Source organism: Panicum hallii, chromosome 1 (assembly GCF_002211085.1).
Source record: "Panicum hallii strain FIL2 chromosome 1, PHallii_v3.1, whole genome shotgun sequence".
Classification (NCBI taxonomy): domain Eukaryota; kingdom Viridiplantae; phylum Streptophyta; class Magnoliopsida; order Poales; family Poaceae; genus Panicum; species Panicum hallii.
Window position 1 is genome coordinate 44,337,191 of NC_038042.1, and position 18,282 is coordinate 44,355,472.

Below are 18,282 nucleotides of genomic sequence, written 5' to 3' on the forward strand. Positions count from 1 at the left end.
GCTCTCTCAAATGAAAACTCTATTTCAAATGTTTATTTGGTTGAAACTTTAGGGTACAATTTGTTGTTGGTCTCGCAACTTCGTGAGATGGACTACAATTATCTCTTTATTAATGAGGGTGTGACTATCTTTAGAAGGGGGGATTCCTCTATTGTTTTTACGGTTCGCTTGAAGGGCAAAGTCTACCTTGTTGATTTTTCTAAGGAGAAAGTTGAGCCCGAGACTTGTTTAGTGACAAATCTGACTTGGGTTGGCTTTGGCATCGCCGACTAACCCATGTTGGGATGAGGAACTTGGTCAAACTTCAAAAGGGCAAGCACATACTAGGACTAACAAATGTTATCTTTGAGAAAGATAGGTTATGTAGCGCATGCCAAGTTGGGAAGCAAGTTGGGGCTCCACACCCCGCCAAGAACATCATGACTACATCAAGACCATTGAAGTTTCTACACATGGATTTGTTTGGACCCATTGCATACTTAAGCATTGGCGGTAATGAATAAAAGTGAGGCTCAATGAATAATCAAGAAGTTCATTAGAAGAGCTCAAAATGAACATGAGTTGAAGATCAAGAACATAAGGAGTGACAATGGTTCGGAATTCCGAAACACTAATGTTAAAGAACTTCTTGATGAAGAAGGAATCAAGAATTAATTCTCCTCTCCATACAAACCTCAACAAAATGGGTATCCTAGAGAGGAAGAATAGAGCGTTGATTGGAGCCGCAAGAACAATGCTTGATGAGTACAAGACTCCGGATATCTTTTGGGCTGAAGCAATCAATACGGCTTGCCATGCCATCAACCGCCTCTACCTCCACAAATACTTGGGATGGACACTCTACGAGATAATCACCGGTAAGGTGCACTACTTTAAAGTTTTTGGGAGTATTGTTTCATACTTAACAAGAAAACCAAAAACTCAAAGTTTGCACCAAAGGTTCATGAAGGCTTTCTACTTGGTTATGATACTAACAAACACGCCTATCTTGTCTTCAACAAAACTACCGATTGTGCTGAGGTCACGGTGGATGTAACTTTTGATGAATCCAACAGCTCTCAAGTAGAGCTAGTTGCTAAAAACCTTGTAGATGAGGAGAAACCCCCAAGTATATCAATCATGAGGATGGGCTTGGGAGAAGTGAGGCCTCGTGAAGTTCAAGCTCAAACTCCGGTTGAAGAAAGAAATAATGATCCGTCATCATCCACAAGAGTTGAAGCACCAAGCTCTCAACAACCTCAAGATCAAAGTCAAGTTCATGGTGACGATCAAGTTCTTGGCATTGATCAAGGGGGAGAACAAGGTGGAGAAGCTCAAGAAGTTGCTCCACAAGTTCAAAATGATGATGATGGACCCATTCAACCTCAATCACAAGTGCCTCATCCAAGAGTTCATCAAAGCTTTCAACAGGATCATCCCGTTGATAATATTCTTGGAAGTATTCAAAGAGGGATAACTACTCGTTCACATTTAGCAACTTTTTATGGATATTACTCATTTGTTTTCTCTTTGGACCCTCTAAAGGTAGTTGAAACACTTAATGATCTGAATTCGGTAATTGCCATGCAAAAAGAGTTGAACAACTTCACAAGAAATAAGGTATGGGAGTTGGTTGCAAGACCAAAGCAAAATGTGATTGGCACCAAGTGGGTTTTCGAAACAAACAAGATGAATATGGTGTCGTGACAAGAAACAAGGCAAGATTAGTTGCACAAGGTTTCACCCAAATTCAAGGTTTGGATTTTGGTGAAACCTATGCACCCGTAGCTAGGCTTGACTCAATTTGTATACTATTAGCCTATGCTACTCACCATGATTTCAAACTTTATCAAATGGACGTGAAAAGTGCATTCTTGAACGCCCCCCCCCATCCGAGTTGGTGAATGTAGAACAACCGCCGAGCTTTGAAGATCCAAGATTTCCAAATCATGTGTACAAGCTCCATAAGGCGCTCTATTGGCTTAAGCAAGATCCTAGAGCATGGTATGAATGTCTTAAGAATTTTCTTCTCAAGAACGACTTTGTAATGGGCAAAGCCGATTCTACTCTCTTTACTCACAAACTTGATAAGAATATCTTTATTTACCAAATATATGTCGATGACATTATATTTGGTTCTACTGATAAGAAATTTTGTGAGGAGTTTAGTAGGATCATGACCAAGATGTTTAAGATGTCTATGATAGGTGAATTGAAGTTCTTTCTTGGATTTCAAGTCAAGCAAATGAAGGAAGGAACCTTCATATGTCAAACCAAGTATGTGAAGGATATGCTTAAGAAGTTTGACGTGGCTGATGCCAAGCCTATCAAGACACTTATGGCATTAAATGGTCATCTTGATCTCGATGAAGAAGGGAAGTCTGTTGATTAAAAGGTATATCGCTCTATGATCTGCTCTCTTCTTTACCTCTGTGCTTCTAGGCTCGATATTATGCTTAGTGTGTGCATGTGTGCAAGATTTCAAGCCACTCCCATCGAATGTCACTTAATAGCTGTTAAGAGAATTTTGAGATATTTGATACACACTCCTAACCTTGGCTTATGGTATCACAAAAGCTCCACTTTCGATCTACTTGACTATTCTGATTCGGATTATACTGGTTGCAAGATAGATAGAAAGGGTACCACGGGAACTTGCTAATTTCTTGGAAGGTCCCTAGTGTCTAGGAGCTCTAAGAAATAAAATTTGGTTGCTTTAACCACCGCCAAAGCTGAATATATTGCAGCGGGTGCTTGTTATGCCCAACTCTTGTGGATGAAGCAAACATTGAGTGATTTCGGTTGTGAGTTTAGCAAGATTCCACTCTTATATGACTCTGAGAGTGCTATCAAGCTAGCAAACAATCTGGTGCAACATTGCCGAAAAGAGCACATAGATATAAGATATCATTTCTTAAGGGATTATGAGACTAAGAGAGATATTGCTTTACCTCATATGAGCACCAAACGGCAACTTGCCAATATCTTCACTAAGCCTCTAGATGAGCAAAGGTTTTATGCTCTGAGGAGTGAACTAAATATCTTGGATTCTCGTAACTTGGCTTGACTTGTTGCACATACTTGATTGTTGCCTAGATAAGAAAAATGAATTTACTTGTGTTGAATTGTTTTAAAATACTTGGATTTTGATCTTTAGATCAAAACTTGACTCTTGGGATCATTGTTATGTATTGTTGATCATGGCTGATCTCTAAGAGTCAAATTATCTCATATGTCTACAAGCCATATCTCTTAAAAACTCCAAATTCATTCAATCCCAAAATCTATCTTTATGGAGCTAAAAAGTATATGTCGGAACTTTCGACCCGAGGTTGGAACTTCTAACACCCATCGGAAGTATCAGGGTTGTCCCGACAGAGGGTCCTCGGGAGGCTGTTTTAATATTCATCAGAACTTCCGACACAAGGTTGGAACTTCTGGCGATCCTCGGAAGTTTTAGTATTCTTCCGACCGAGGGTCCTCAGGATTTGAATTTTTATCATCGTCGGAACTTCTGACAATCAACTGAGTTCTATATATACCAGTTGGATACCCTTCCAAACCCTAACTTCTCACCCTTTCAAACACCACCGACGCCTCCACCTCTCTCCTCTCAATCTCTCACGGGGAAATCAAGTTTCAACTGTGGGACTTCATTGCTTTGGAGTTCTTTGGATTCTCCACTCTTCGGAACATCTGATCCCTATTACTTCTCCTTCGATTCGCGCGGGAAATCTTCAAGGTATTTCATTCAAAATCACCGATGCCCGATCTCTCAATGTAGAAGGAAGTAGATGATTTCCTTTTGGGGATAGTTTCTAGATGCATCATAGAACTCATGCCTAGAATCTTGTCAAGTTTGGTGGGCTAAATCTCTCGATAAATGAAAGATTGTGCTAGTTCGGGCTCTATCAAAAGTTCCGACCCCAGGTCGGAAGTTCTGATAGGCGCCTGAGTTGCACAATCTTGACTCATTTCACTCCATTCTTTCGATCCATCCTAATATTCATTTTATATACTCGGATGGCTTGGGAAAAGAGAGGAAAGCAGAGGGCTTCATCACTGGAAATTGAATCATCTCCTTCATCTAATTCCGAAGCAACTCAAGAAGTTTCACCTATGTTTCATCGCATTGAAAAGAGGAAGACAGTTCCCAAGGCTCCTTTGCGCTCTCGTGGTCGTGGAAGACCTAATCCACAAGGAACTTCTTCTCAAGGTGCTCGCCCTCGTATTAAGCGTGCTTCCGCTCCGGACTCTCACATGGCAGATGCAGGAGAGTCTTTGGAGTATCTTGAGAGGATCATCATCCAGATGTAGCCCCCAATTAGACAACTGCTCCATAGTACAATGGGACTCATCCAGTGGATTACACAAAGGGCAAGTATGATCTATATGCTAAAAGATTTGTAGATTCATCCAGTTTTGCCAAGGAGCAGCAAGGGGATGTCCGCTTTGGGATGAATTTTCATGCAGTTTGGTATGCCTCAGTGATCCTTTGCAAATCTCATCCCACCACCGAGATGAAATCCATCAACTGGGATTATTTGTTTAAGATTGATTTGCCAGTGGTAAGGAAAGTAGAATATGCTTGCGGAGAATGCATGTCTCCTCAATCATGTATTTCAACTGTGATTGGGATGAGGAGGTCGTTTCTCAGTTGTATGCAACCCTTTACGTCAACCACTCAACCAAGGCCTTCCATTAGACCATTCAAGGCAGACCCTTCTATGTTGAGTATGCTTACTTTGCAAGTATTCTTGGATTCTCTAATGATTATCTTTTGAGAGAAAGGATACATGAGATGGAAAAAATGCTAGAGGATGGAGAACTTCACTTCATGTATGATAGGACTTATGGAGATATTAAATCTGGAATAGTACATGGGTTGACACCTTACTACAAGCTGCTCAACCAACTCTTCCGCTACACTCTGTGTCCCAAAGGAGGTGACTCGGACAACATTTCCAACATGTCCAAAAATCTGCTAGCAAGGATGGCTCCAAATCAAAATGAGTTTAGTGTCTTCGACTTCATTTGGGAGGAAATTATCATATGCTCAGTTTCACCTAAGAAGAGTTGTCACAATGCACCATACATTTTTGCCATGATCAAAGAAGTAACCGGTGTGGAGATATTGATCGACAAAGGCCATCAAGTTTACAAGCCTAAGAAAGGTCAACTTCAGTGCCTTCTCAAGCTTGGAGCTCATGCACCTCGCCGCTCCACTCAAGGACCATCACATGCTCCAAGCTCTCATGATCCTTCAAGTTCTCATGGTCCATCTAACTCTTAAGGTCCTTCGAGCTCCCATGATCCTCCTCCTCGTGCCCCAAAGAAGAAAGAAATTCTAAGTTTCATCTCTCAAGACTTATTTGCATGCTTCAACGTTGGCCATCATAATGCCCAAGAAATCCATGATCACAAGAAGTATGTGGATGAGCAGCTCCTCAAGATTGAGACGAGACAAAAGGAAATTATGGCCAAGTATGACATGCCTCACTCACCTCTTCGTGCTCCCATGGACTTTCCTCCTCCACCGACTTTTTATAACACCTGGGAGGAGATGGGAGGTCCCTCCATGATGTTTGATGCTCCCCATGATTTGTGGCCGCTTTATGTAAGTGCAATCAAGCTCTTTGTGGGTTTTGGCGTTGATGACCACCTAATTAGGAAACTAATGAGATTCATCGAGATGACATGCAGGTAATTTAAAAAGAGGATGATGTACAGGTTGGAGGATCCCCCAAATCTATTTGATGGCTATCTTGACTCATGAAGGCTTAATTTACTTTATATTTTGAATATTGAGTTTAAGGAAAGCCGTACTATAAAGAGGGATCCAAGAACAACTGTCCAACTGTTGAACCAAATGCTCAAATACTGAAAACCACATCCTCATACTCAACCAAAACAGCCAGCAAAATTTCACATCCAGCAGAGTTGTTTTGATGGGTGCGGCAGTGCCGCGCCCTGGTGCGGCAGTGCTGCACTTAATGTACCGTTGGAACCAAAGGGGTATAAATTCCCCAACGGTTACTGACCTCCCAACAGTGCTCCCAAACGTTCAGATTCGCAGAAGAAAGAACCAGAGCTCTTCTCTCTCTCCTCCATTGCTCCCACCTCTTCCCCCAAGAGGATCTCCACATCCACCCACAAAATCTTGAGGGAAAGGGCAATAAACTTCGATTGGAGAGCAGATCTACTGTTTCCCCCACTCAAAAGAGCATTTGGTTTGCGTTTGGCCGGCGGTTCTAGGGTTTGTTACTCTTGGAGTTTGCTCCTAGCCGGCTAGTGGTCGCCCTTGTGCTTGCCCCTCCGTGTAGCAGCCTTGGGAGGTCTGTAACTTTCCCTTGCAGCTAGTAAAATCACTCCTCATCTCAAGAGTTCACTCTCTTGACTTGAGAACGAGGACGGGCTGACCTTTGTGGTGAAGCCCAAGCCTTTTGTGGCAGCCTCAACAACGTGGACTTAGGCCAGCCTTTGTGGCGACGCCGAACCACGGGATAAATCCCTGTCTTGCGTGCTGTTTTACTTTATTGCTAAGTTACTCTCTTGTTCAAGGTTTGAGGCCGATCTATTTATCTACTGCGGTGTTCTCTGTTTTAGTTCCATATATATGTTGCTGACACCTGCAGAAAACCTAGAAATTAACTCGACCTACTTTTGGTTCGGCAGTTCTTGAATTCTGTAATTTGTGTTCTGTTTGAGCACGGCAGTGCCACACTCGGCACGGCAGTGCCGCACTCTCCTCTAACGAGAATTTGGAGTTGAGTTTTTGCAAGTTCTTGGCCGGACCCCTTCTCTCCTTTCCTCTCCATTCCACGCAGGCAGTCAAGGTGAAACCCTAACCAAATCTTTTTGTGTTCGATCTGTACAATGTGATATTTGTGCTCTCAGATTTCTGTTCCTAGATGTAATGTGGGGCATTTAGAAGTGATTTTGGTGGTTTAAATCGAATCGATTTGGTTTTCCATGATTTGGAAGAAAAAGGGGGAGGGCGGCAGTGCTGCCCAAAATAGAACTTCAGTGTTCTTTGATGATTCAAACAGCATTTAACCCCTTTTTCATTCACGTTGTTGAGAACCAAATAGATTGGATTTACTCTTTACAAAGTCAAATCTTTATTTCCCATGTTTATTCTCTCAAATTCGTGAGCAAATATCATAATTTTTTAGACTGTGATTCAGAGATTTTGGTAAAGAAAAGATGGAGCATGGTGATGATCAGAGAGGCAAGAGGAAGCCAATTAGGAAGCAGCTTGCTCGCAGAGGCAGGGGGAGGGGATCCAGTAGCAGTGCAGCCCCTCGAGAGTCAATTGACAGAGAGAATCTCAGGCAGAACATGCATCAGGAGGATTTGCAGCAGCAGATTGGGTACACCATCCCTTCTGAAGGTGATCAAGGCACCCCATTTCACCCTGCAGATGCCAACATTGGATATATGGTCTTGAGAACAGAAGAGTTTATCCTCACAGCTCCAAAGAATGCAGCAAATCACCGTTTTGAAAGCTATTACAGAAAATTCAAGGAAGTGGCAGATGCTAGAGAGATCAATACTTATACAAATCCAAAGAGTCTAGTTGTTGACCATAGATTTTGGGATGGGTTCCATTCCAACTTCTATGCTTCTGTTATCTTTGACTGTAAGAAGAGTAAGATTTGCAAGATGCACTATATTGACTGGGCAGCTATGAGAGACAAAAATGAGCCCGAGTTCAATGCTGCAATTAACACTTGTGAGAAATATGAGCTGACTAACATCATGGGTTTCAGGTATAATTGGAATGTGGAAATCCTTGCTCAGTTTCATTCCACATACTTTTGGAACAGAGATTCAGATGAGATCCACTGGATGACTGATGGCAGACATTACCGTGTTAGCTTTATCACTTTCTGTCAGATTCTTGGTTTTGGGCAGATGCACAGGACTTACTCCAGGATTCACCAGGATAATCCTTTCAGGGTCAGTGACATTAGCCATTGTTGGAGAGACCCCAGCCAGGCAGATGGCAAGAGAAGTGGTCTGAAAAGCTACTATTATGTCATGAACAATTTTCTGAGGAACACCATTGATCCTAAGGATGGAGCAGCTTCAGATATTTGTGGCTTTGTGAGGAACTTGCTTGCTCGTTTTCCTGATGGTGAGAAATTTAATGTTGGTAGGTTTATTTGGGTGCAGCTGGCTTATGCTATGGATGATGCTAGGAGGAGCCTGCCCTATGCTCCCTACCTTATGTTCATGATTGAAAGGGTTTCTGGTTACATATTTCCCAAGGATGGTTTCCACACTGTCTATAATATTGAGAAGACCCAATCTTATGCAGCAGCCACAGGGACAGTTGGTGGCACCTCCAGAGGTCGTGAGGATGTTCCTGAGAGTTCTCACTCTAAGTCTCGCTCTAGGAGCAGTGGCAGGAGACTGAGTAGCACAGTCAAAGTCTGGATGAGAGCCATCTTTGGACATTGCTCTTATGCTTCTCAGACAGCCTATGACACCAGGATGGAGCTCAGAGAGTCAATCAGACAGACCAGAGGGCGTGCAGGGCTTGCACCATTTCCACCTGCTCCTGTCCCACCTCAGTTTGAGTTGCCTGATCTTTCTGGGACAGAGCAGAGCAGTGACTCAGGACAGCATTCCAGAGATTCCTCTTCTGATGATGAGTGATTCCTCTACTTTCTCTTCTCTTTTTGGTACTTGATGCCAAAGGGGGAGAAAATTAGATGGGTCAAACCTTTTTCGATGATGTGTCCATGCTGCAGCTGCGCTTCATGTCATAACCGATGAGAGTAGATGTTAGGTTGTGAGTTTGAGAGTCGATCAAAACTCTATTTGTATAATATTGCTACCTATTTGACTCCATCTATATCGGTTTATGTGCTGTAGTGTACTTCATATTTATGCTAGGGATATTATCTATCACACATGTCTTGTTGTGAATTTTTCATGTTGATCTGACTGATGCAAATGAGTGCGGCAGTGCTGCACCCCATTGCAACAGCCAGATTCTGTTATGCTCTGAACTGTCACATGCATCACGTAATTATTTTGACACAGTGTTCAGCACCCCACAGCAGGCATGGATGTAGGGGGAGGCCCCTAATCACATCTAAATATATGAACTTTGACCTTTATGTCAAAATTGGAATTCAAATCCAACTCATATATTTAGGGGGAGGCTCCTACATCCATTTCTCAAAAAATTCTCAGTTATAGTTTATATTTTTGTAAGCTCTAATTGGGTTGTCATCAATCACCAAAAAGGGGGAGATTGTAAGTGCAATCAAGCTCTTTGTGGGTTTTGGCGTTGATGACCACCTAATTAGGGAACTAATGAGATTCATCGAGATGACATGCAGGTAATTTAAAAAGAGGATGATGTACAGGTTGGAGGATCCCCCAAATCTATTTGATGGCTATCTTGACTCATGAAGGCTTAATTTACTTTATATTTTGAATATTGAGTTTAAGGAAAGCCGTACTATAAAGAGGGATCCAAGAACAACTGTCCAACTGTTGAACCAAATGCTCAAATCCTGAAAACCACATCCTCATACTCAACCAAAACAGCCAGCAAAATTTCACATCCAGCAGAGTTGTTTTGATGGGTGCGGCAGTGCCGCGCCCTGGTGCGGCAGTGCTGCACTTAATGTACCGTTGGAACCAAAGGGGTATAAATTCCCCAACGGTTACTGACCTCCCAACAGTGCTCCCAAACGTTCAGATTCGCAGAAGAAAGAACCAGAACTCTTCTCTCTCTCCTCCATTGCTCCCACCTCTTCCCCCAAGCGGATCTCCACATCCACCCACAAAATCTTGAGGGAAAGGGCAATAAACTTCGATTGGAGAGCAGATCTACTGTTTCCCCCACTCAAAAGAGCATTTGGTTTGCGTTTGGCCGGCGGTTCTAGGGTTTGTTACTCTTGGAGTTTGCTCCTAGCCGGCTAGTGGTCGCCCTTGTGCTTGTCCCTCCGTGTAGCAGCCTTGGGAGGTCTGTAACTTTCCCTTGCAGCTAGTAAAATCACTCCTCATCTCAAGAGTTCACTCTCTTGACTTGAGAACGAGGACGGGCTGACCTTTGTGGTGAAGCCCAAGCCTTTTGTGGCAGCCTCAACAACGTGGACTTAGGCCAGCCTTTGTGGCGACGCCGAACCACGGGATAAATCCCTATCTTGCGTGCTGTTTTACTTTATTGCTAAGTTACTCTCTTGTTCAAGGTTTGAGGCCGATCTATTTATCTACTGCGGTGTTCTCTGTTTTAGTTCCATATATATGTTGCTGACACCTGCAGGAAACCTAGAAATTAACTCGATCTACTTTTGGTTCGGCAGTTCTTGAATTTTGTAATTTGTGTTCTGTTTGAGCACGGCAGTGCCACACTCGGCACGGCAGTGCCGCACTCTCCTCTAACGAGAATTTGGAGTTGAGTTTTTGCAGGCCTATTCACCCCCCCTTTAGGCCTCTTTACTGGTCCAGTGATCCTACACTTTATCTATCTTAGCTTCGTCATTGAACGTTGAACTTTAAACTCTAGTGCTTGCGGACATGTGAGACTTGTATTAGTGTAATGTGTGGAGTGCTAAGTGCAACTTTTAAATTTGTAAGAATTATTTGTGATTCTGTATGCTAGTGTGATCTTAGAATCTTATTGCTTTTGTGATGCTCATGACTTGGTGCTTGTTTATTTCCACTTTATTGTTGTGATATATCTTGTCATATGCATCATGTTGTTTTTCTATCGCACTTTGCACCCCACGAATTCAATGATATAGGAGAAACCTTTTTAATATGTGCAAATGGAATTTGAGGCCATTTTCGATTTTATCTTAATGAATGCACATATTAAGGGGGAGTTCAACTATATGATTGAATTCAAAATATTTTATTGAATTTATTGTGAGCCTTAATTGTGTTGTCATCAATCACCAAAAGGGGGATATTGAAAGTGCATTTAGCCCCCGTAAGTGGTTTGGTGTCGATGACATACAAAATTAAGGAGCTAATGAGTTTATTGAGTAAGAAAAGATGCTAGATTTGCTTAAAGGACAGTGTTGGGCTTAAAAGAAGATCTTTTAATATTTTCTATTTTTAATTTGAGTACAGAAAACACCGTACTAATAAGAGTGATGCGAATGGATAGCATGAAGGTGTCAAAGTGCTTATTTAAGATGCTAACCATCAAAGACAGACACAGAATCACACACATATGCATCTAGTTTTCTGACTGTTTCAGTGTGTTGGAAGTTTCGATAAGGGGTCGGAAGTTCGGACACCTGTCCGAAGTTCCTAGTAACTTCCGGCACGGGGTTCTCGGCTAGCTGATTTTAGCTAGGTCGGAAGTTCCGGAACCTATCAAAAATTTTCTGTAACTTCCGACAAGGGGTTCTCAGCCAGCTACTTTTAGCTGGGTCAGAACTTCCGACAATCACTTATTCTGCATATTAACGGCTAGTTTGTAGGGCTCGGGTATTTATATCCACTCAGCTCCTTCTTCATTTGCTGCTGACCTAATCCAAGACAAACACCTCCAAGAGTATTTATTACTCCTCCCCAATCCTTCCAAGAGCTAATCTTTTATTTGATTTGAGGTAGGGCATGGGTGAGAGCAAGATTGAGGTGTGAGACTTAACCATTTGAGTGTGAGGGCAGCCAAGTTCATCTTAAGAGCACTTGAAGCATACTCATCCATCTATTCGAGCTTGTTACTCTTAAAGCTTGCTTGTAGATGGTTTGGTGTCACCTGGTTGAGTGTCCTCTCGTGTGCGCGCCCCGGGAAGTTTGTATTACACATTCTTTATGGATTTTATAGTAAGTGACTCAATCCTCCTTTATGGTTGATTGAGTGAGGTAAAGGGTTAGAGGAAGACCCGGCTCTTTGTGAGCTCCTCAACGGAGACGTAGCTTCCTTAGTGGGAGTGAACTTCGGGAACAAATCTCTTTTATCTTGCGCTTATTGCATTTATTTAGTTCTTGTTGATCTAGAGTTTATTTTGTGCCGATCTACGTACTTGAGTTGTTGTGCTTACAAAGATCACCTGCAGAAGTCTTCTAGTATCATTGCGCATCTTTTGATTCAGTCAAGTTCTGCAGTTTCAAGTTTAATTTTGAATTTCATACTAGAACTTTCCTTTTGTCGGAAGTTGCAGTCCAGTGTCAAAAGTTCTGACACATTTAATTGCTTTGAAAAAAATTTAGACATTTTAGATATACCTATTCATCCCCCCCTCCCCGCCCCTTCTATGCATCATCAAGATTCTTTCACCATGTACCTCGTTGCTTGAGCCTTTAACGGCTAGCGCGATGCAATGAGGCACACTACCATTGACCATTGCTGGCGTGATGAGAAGGGTCGCCCTCATGCTGTCGAGGGCTCACGAAGACCAACGCTGTTGTCCCGCTGCGCCACGGAAGCCTCTTCAGAGGGGCATCGACGCGCCGGCTGCATGCGGCAGCTGCACAGCTGCGTCGGCCAACCCCTCGGACCAGGCAGCATATGGGCTGGACCTAGCTACACCACTTGCATTAGACCCCCCGCACGTCAAGGTCGTCGCTGACCACCGACGCCGCCGCACCTCGTCGCTTTGAGCCCTCAGCGGCTCGCGCTATGCAGCGTGGCACACCACTATGGGCCAATGCCGCGTCCAGACGCACACCCCGCTGTTTGAATCCTTGGTTATTCGTACGAACAGAAAGGCACATCATCACTGATGGTTGCCGTCTGTTGCTGACCATATTGTCATCGAAGGGCAGCAGGCACCAAGCACCACGGGGAGGTCCTGCAGCAGCCCCTTGGTGTGAGGCAGCCCCAACAGGCCTTGAGGCGCTGGAACGCATCTCTCGCCACGGCGCGCACGCCGCCGGCCTGCGCTGTTGACGGGCGCGACGCTAGGGTTAGGCAGCGCCCGAGTCGCTCGCGCAAGCCTAGGGGCGCCGGATCCGGCCTCCGGCCACCACGGGCACCCGTCCGCGCGCTACCCGTGTAGATCCAGCCCCGGGGGCGCCGGATCCGGCCCCTAGGACGCCGGCTCTACAGCCCCGGGGCGCTGCAGCCGCCATGTCTGGTACCAGCGCCCCGCGCGCATAGGTCTGGGGCGCGGCCGCGTAGTGACCCCTGCACCGTCAGCGACGTGGTGCACGAGGAGGGGCGGGGGTGCGGTAGCCGCGGCGGCATGGAGGGCGACGGTCGCGGTGGAGTGGAGGGGCGGCGGCCGCGGTGCTGAGGTAGAAAAAGGGCTCTGCCGTCGCCATCCTAGCTGCCACACGGACTTCCGGCGGCGGCGAGGGGGCACAGGAGGCTGGAAGGGGCGGCGGTGGGACGCGGCGGGGGGGGGGGGGGGGGGGGGCGCTCGTTCGTGTGATCTAGAGTTTTGGGTCGGATAGCTTCTTCAGAAGAAGAATATAGGAAAGATAAAATTGACATCAGATTGAATTTCAGAGGCAGTACCTTTCATGCATAATATTGATGTTCTACCGTTGGTACCTTTGTTTTCTTGTCCGTCGTTGCCTGGTTTGCAGATCTGTGAAGGGCATATTGAAGCCATTGTCCTCCACTTTGCTCAGGTCAAGTTCCTCCCAGTTGAAGGTGGAAGTTTTTAGCTCCTTTGTTCCCAAAAGTTCCTGCTACAAATGAAATAGTTAGCCACGAATAACAGACCAAACAACAGCTCACAAGAATTGTGGTAGCTCTGCCAGTCCAAATTGGGCCTGCAATGCTCATTAATGTAGTGTGAAGCTTAGATAACGTAGTATGAGTATCATTAGACAGTTAAAAGATATATTAGAATTTACTTTTTAATGTTAAAGTAATAATATTTATAATTTTATATGTGATTATTAATTATTTTATCCTTTCGTTAACGGATTTCGCTTTCACTATATCTTGCTGTGTTTATATCTTGCTGTGTTGCTGTGTTTATATCTTGCTGTGTTTATTAGTTTTTAGAGAAGGATGCCGCTTTATAGCCCGCTATTTACCTACAACATTGCTTCATTGTCGTAACAGTCGCGGGCACATGCGTAGAGGAGCACCATGTACTCGTCCTCCTCCGGCGACGGCACCAGCGACGGATTGGCACGCTTCAGGGCCCGGATCTCAGGATCGACAGGTTCGTTCGACTGGGAGAGGATCCAATTGACCTCTTCCCTGGGCAGCCGCCACATCTTCTTCGCTGAAGCCTCCTCTCCTTCGCCGCCGGTGACCACCGGCGCTGCCGGCCCCTTCTCCGCCTCGGAACAGTCGATCCTTTTACTGGCACGTTCCTCCAGCGAACACTCCTCGCCGGACAGAGACTCCGCCTTTCCTTTGCTATGGGTGACCTTCGGCTCACACTCGACGCCGGCCATCGCTGATCTAAACTCTCTTCGCCTCGTCGAGAGATCTGGCTGGGATTTCGCAGCACAGGAGGAGGATGCCCATGAGGGATTTGGGACGATCTGGGGGAGAAGGATGAAAGATCCTTTTATTTGTTCCGTTCCCGTCCCCGCGTCGGGGGTCGGCCCTGCCGCCTGCCGGGTTACGTTCGGGGCCAGAACGAGACTCGGACACGGGTGCAACGTCATCAGCGGTAACAGATTGGATCCTCCGGTCCAAGTCTTGTGAGGCGAAGCGAGGCGACGAGTGCGCGCGACACGCGGTGCGCGTTCAACTAGGCAAGCAGGACACGCACGGCGGCCACGCGTCGCGCATGCCAAATACTAGCTGCGCTCCCCTCCGATGACAAGGACAGCGAGCAACCGCCGGCGCGCCAATTCTGGACGCTTCCATCCTCGCCACTCCCACTCTCCGCGATCCGATCCTGCCCACCGCGGCGGTCGATTCGCCCGCTGCTTCCAGCAGGACGTACTCGTTCGTTTCTTTCGGCCGGAAAGACAACGACCATAGCCAAGAATCTCTCTCTGAATCCGTGACGCCGACGTGAATGCTTTGTTTGTTTTTTTGACTCCTATAAACTTCTGGAATCGGAAAGAGGCGTGCGGTGCGTGCCACCTCTTGCTATTATTTGGTTGACTGATCGATTGGTCGGGAGCAAGCGCTCCCTCGTCCGCTCATCGTCCCTCCGGATCGCCATGGACCTGGCCAACGGGCGACACGGCGCCCCGAATGGCGGTGTCGCCGCCGGCGCGGAGGAGACGGTGGTGAGGAGGAGGAAGCAGATGGAGCTGGTGCGGGAGGCCATCCACGGCCTCCTGGACGAGAGGAGGAGGGACTGCCAGGGGGAAGAGAAGGGCTTGGCGGCCAGGCAGCAGCTGCAGGAGGAGGAAGAAGGCCTCCTCTCCTCGTTGCTCACCAAGGTACATTCATGCTCATGCCCTGTCACTCTTCGTGTCTGGATTGTTTCTTTTTCAGGCTGCCAAGTTGCTGATGCTGAAAGGGTGTACTGACGCCGTTGCCTCTTTATCAGCTCGATGCACTGGAAGGAGATCCAGATTCGGGCATTTCTGAACCACGCTCCCTGCACCCTAATCACCAGCCACGGAAAGGCGAGAGCAGCGACGAGGAGGTGGGGCTCGCCGACGTCGCCAAGGACCTGAACAAGATAAAGAGGCAGAACACGGTCACCCACCTCCTTCTCGGCGCCGTCATCGTCCTGACCGCCGTGTGGCAGGTCAACGAGGTGTCGTTCCTGCTCTGGGTGCAGCGCAAGCTGAGCAACCCGTTCAAGTCCCTGGGGGACATGATCAAGAGCTCCCTAACGCTCAAGGGGAGGAAGCCGATGATCGAGTCGTCGCCGCTGCCTCCGGTCGGCGTCCCCGACATCAGCCGGGCCGATCTCCCGATGCTCGTCATCGGCAGCACTGAGGACATGGACAGGTGAACAGTGAACTAGCTGTGTGGTAATGCTAGGAGAAACAGGGATAGCATCCGTTTGTTGTGATTGGAGTTTCATTTGTTTGTTTTTCAGTTTGTCTAATCATCAAAGTTGGAATTTAGCAGTACTACAAGAATGTCAATAGAACGTGCTTTTTTTTTGTTAGTTTGCTAACTAGTTTCATTAGTGTTCTTGAATAGCGCACCTGGATTGATTCTTGAACTGAAACTTGACCCCTTCTCGCCAGCATAATGCCTCAGAATCGGAAAACTGGTTCTTATGTTTCTTGATTCTCTTGTGCTTGCTTGTAAGATTCAGAGTTTCAGACAATTTGTTCACCAACCTCCCAAGTCTCTACTAGATCCAAATTAAAGTTGCAGCCTCCAGGACCTTTTTCCACGCATTCTCAGAGCAAATACACCGAGAGGGAAGTGCTTCAGTTCGGCGATCCTTGAACAAAGTGCTCAATACGAGCAGGCTTTCCGAGGGCTAATAACAGTCCTTTGAGCACCGTCAGTTGATGATCCAGTTGATTAGTGACGTCCTGGGTTCTTTCTACTTCATTTTTTCATCCTTTAGATGAATGACTCATCTGCTGCATTGTGAGCTGATGCAGAGGTTCCCAGCCATTCAGAATCTGAAAACTGCACTGGCATTTGTCTCGGTACATACTGACAAGCCTCACTTGCAAGAGATCTCTTCATCTCTTGTTCTGCAAACATTTCACAATTTGGTTCGACCTGGGTTAATACCTTGGTTTATACAGTTCTCAGTTCACCAGCGCGCCGAATATCTTTTTTAAACAGAATACATTTATGTTCAGCTACTGCTCCAGCCAACATTCAGAGTTTCAGACCATAGAATCAGTGAAGCAAAAACCCCTTTGCTTGATCACTATTGTCTCGAACAGCTGCTGCCGGTGCGGCCATCGCTAAAACTACACGTAAATCCTTCACCAGAATGAATGGAGCACGAAGAGCATTCCCAATTGCTCACTGCGTTCAGAGCTTTGGCCGACAACTTTTCTCCTGGTTTGAGTGCTCCACCTCCACTGGCCTCAACATCCGGTTGGCGGTTGGTCCATGCATTCTCCTTAACTCTCGTAACTGAAAAACGCAAGATCGATGCAAAATGCTCAATTATCTCCTTATCAGCGTCATCTGGCGAGTCATAACTCTAGTCTACACTGTCCCCTGCCACCAAGCACTGTTATTTTTTTTCTCCCATCTCATGGTGCAGATGCTGGAACGGTACGGTGGAGCCTTTCTTCCCCCATTATCTAAGCATTGTTAGCATTTTATCTTCCTCGTGTGCGCGCTTCAGTCACCGGTTCACGCCTATCAACATTCAGGATCACAAGTGCAGTGCCAGCTTCCAATCACTGCAAATGCTTAAGGATCCAACAGAACAATTCCATACCTGATGAGGCTTGGAAACACCTGCCATCCTACATTGCATTCAGCAGCTACTGGACAGCCACACTGGGCACTGGCTTCCAAGATTCACTTGCAGGTTGCAAGGATCCGTGGACTAGTGGTATCTTGAGGCCGAGGAATCTGTTGTTCTGAACATCCAGCTACAAGCTCCCGCTCAAAACAAGAACAGATGCCATGACCTTCTTAGGAGTCGGATAACGCATGGAGGCTCAGCTCCTCACAGCTTAAAATTAAAATGGGCTTCTTCTATCTGGTAGCTCTTGAACACACAAGCTCATTCAGACATTCAGTGATTAGCAGCGCCATCCTATATGTAATGACAGTGTCTATCAGGGTTAACAGCAGCTGGATTAAACCATGGCAGTGGTTACCAGCACTATCATCATCAGTGCAGCCCGAGTCTCCTTTACTACATGACAGTACAGGGTCACCAGAAAAGGTCAATGATGACACTGCTGTTGCTGTAGATGGGGGAAGGTACTTATCGATGAGAAAACATGGCGAGGTGGGGCCCACGGGTGCAAAAAGGGTTTGTGGCTCGCGTACACGTACGCAACCACACAGGCGAATCTCCGAGGGACTTTTCCTGTTTGGTGGCCGTGATTTTTACCCTCCGCAGTGAAATGGCCGAAACACCCTCAAGCTTGCCTGGTTTAGCAAACCGCGACAGAGGGTTACCGCCCAGGCTGGCACCGCTTCACCGAAACTGGACCGAATAAAGTGCCGTATACGTACGCTCGTATACAAATGTGATGTACGCTGTGTTGTGTATGATGTTGGCCCCACTGCTGGGATATTTATGAACCCCACCATCTTTCACATGCCGGCGCTCCTCTGTGTTAACATCACACCTCCAGCCAATAATTATTATGTCTTTTTTTGAAAAATCAGAATTAAGTTAAAATACGCGTCGTCCAGCATCTGAATTTGTTTTAATAGTGCACTTTGTCCTGGTGGTGAAATGACAGAGAAGTCCCTGTACGGCTCTGAACCATGGTTAAGTTTGGGGCACCCAGGAAGATTAGTTCAAAACTAGCAGAGGAGCAAAATGGATTGTTTTT

General features: G+C 46.0%; 3 protein-coding genes across 3 annotated transcripts; 2 read left to right on the forward strand and 1 right to left on the reverse strand.

Moving 5' to 3' along the window:
• Nucleotides 1–1,189: 1,189 nt before the first annotated feature.
• LOC112897241 lies at nucleotides 1,190–2,371 on the forward strand. Its single transcript, XM_025965501.1, has 3 exons — nucleotides 1,190–1,438; nucleotides 1,525–1,599; nucleotides 2,144–2,371. Exons 1-3 carry the CDS (start codon nucleotides 1,190–1,192, stop codon nucleotides 2,369–2,371), a joined length of 552 nt encoding a protein of 183 aa, XP_025821286.1.
• An 11,553-nt stretch (nucleotides 2,372–13,924) lies between these two features.
• On the reverse strand, nucleotides 13,925–14,328 carry LOC112893469. Its single transcript, XM_025961202.1, has one exon. The coding sequence runs from the start codon at nucleotides 14,317–14,319 to the stop codon at nucleotides 13,951–13,953; it is 369 nt and encodes a 122-aa protein (XP_025816987.1). The 5' UTR covers nucleotides 14,320–14,328; the 3' UTR covers nucleotides 13,925–13,950.
• Nucleotides 14,329–14,890: 562 nt separating this feature from the next.
• On the forward strand, nucleotides 14,891–16,026 carry LOC112885912. Its single transcript, XM_025951615.1, has 2 exons — nucleotides 14,891–15,267; nucleotides 15,378–16,026. Exons 1-2 carry the CDS (start codon nucleotides 15,043–15,045, stop codon nucleotides 15,789–15,791), a joined length of 639 nt encoding a protein of 212 aa, XP_025807400.1. The 5' UTR covers nucleotides 14,891–15,042; the 3' UTR covers nucleotides 15,792–16,026.
• The last annotated feature ends 2,256 nt before the right edge of the window (nucleotides 16,027–18,282 follow it).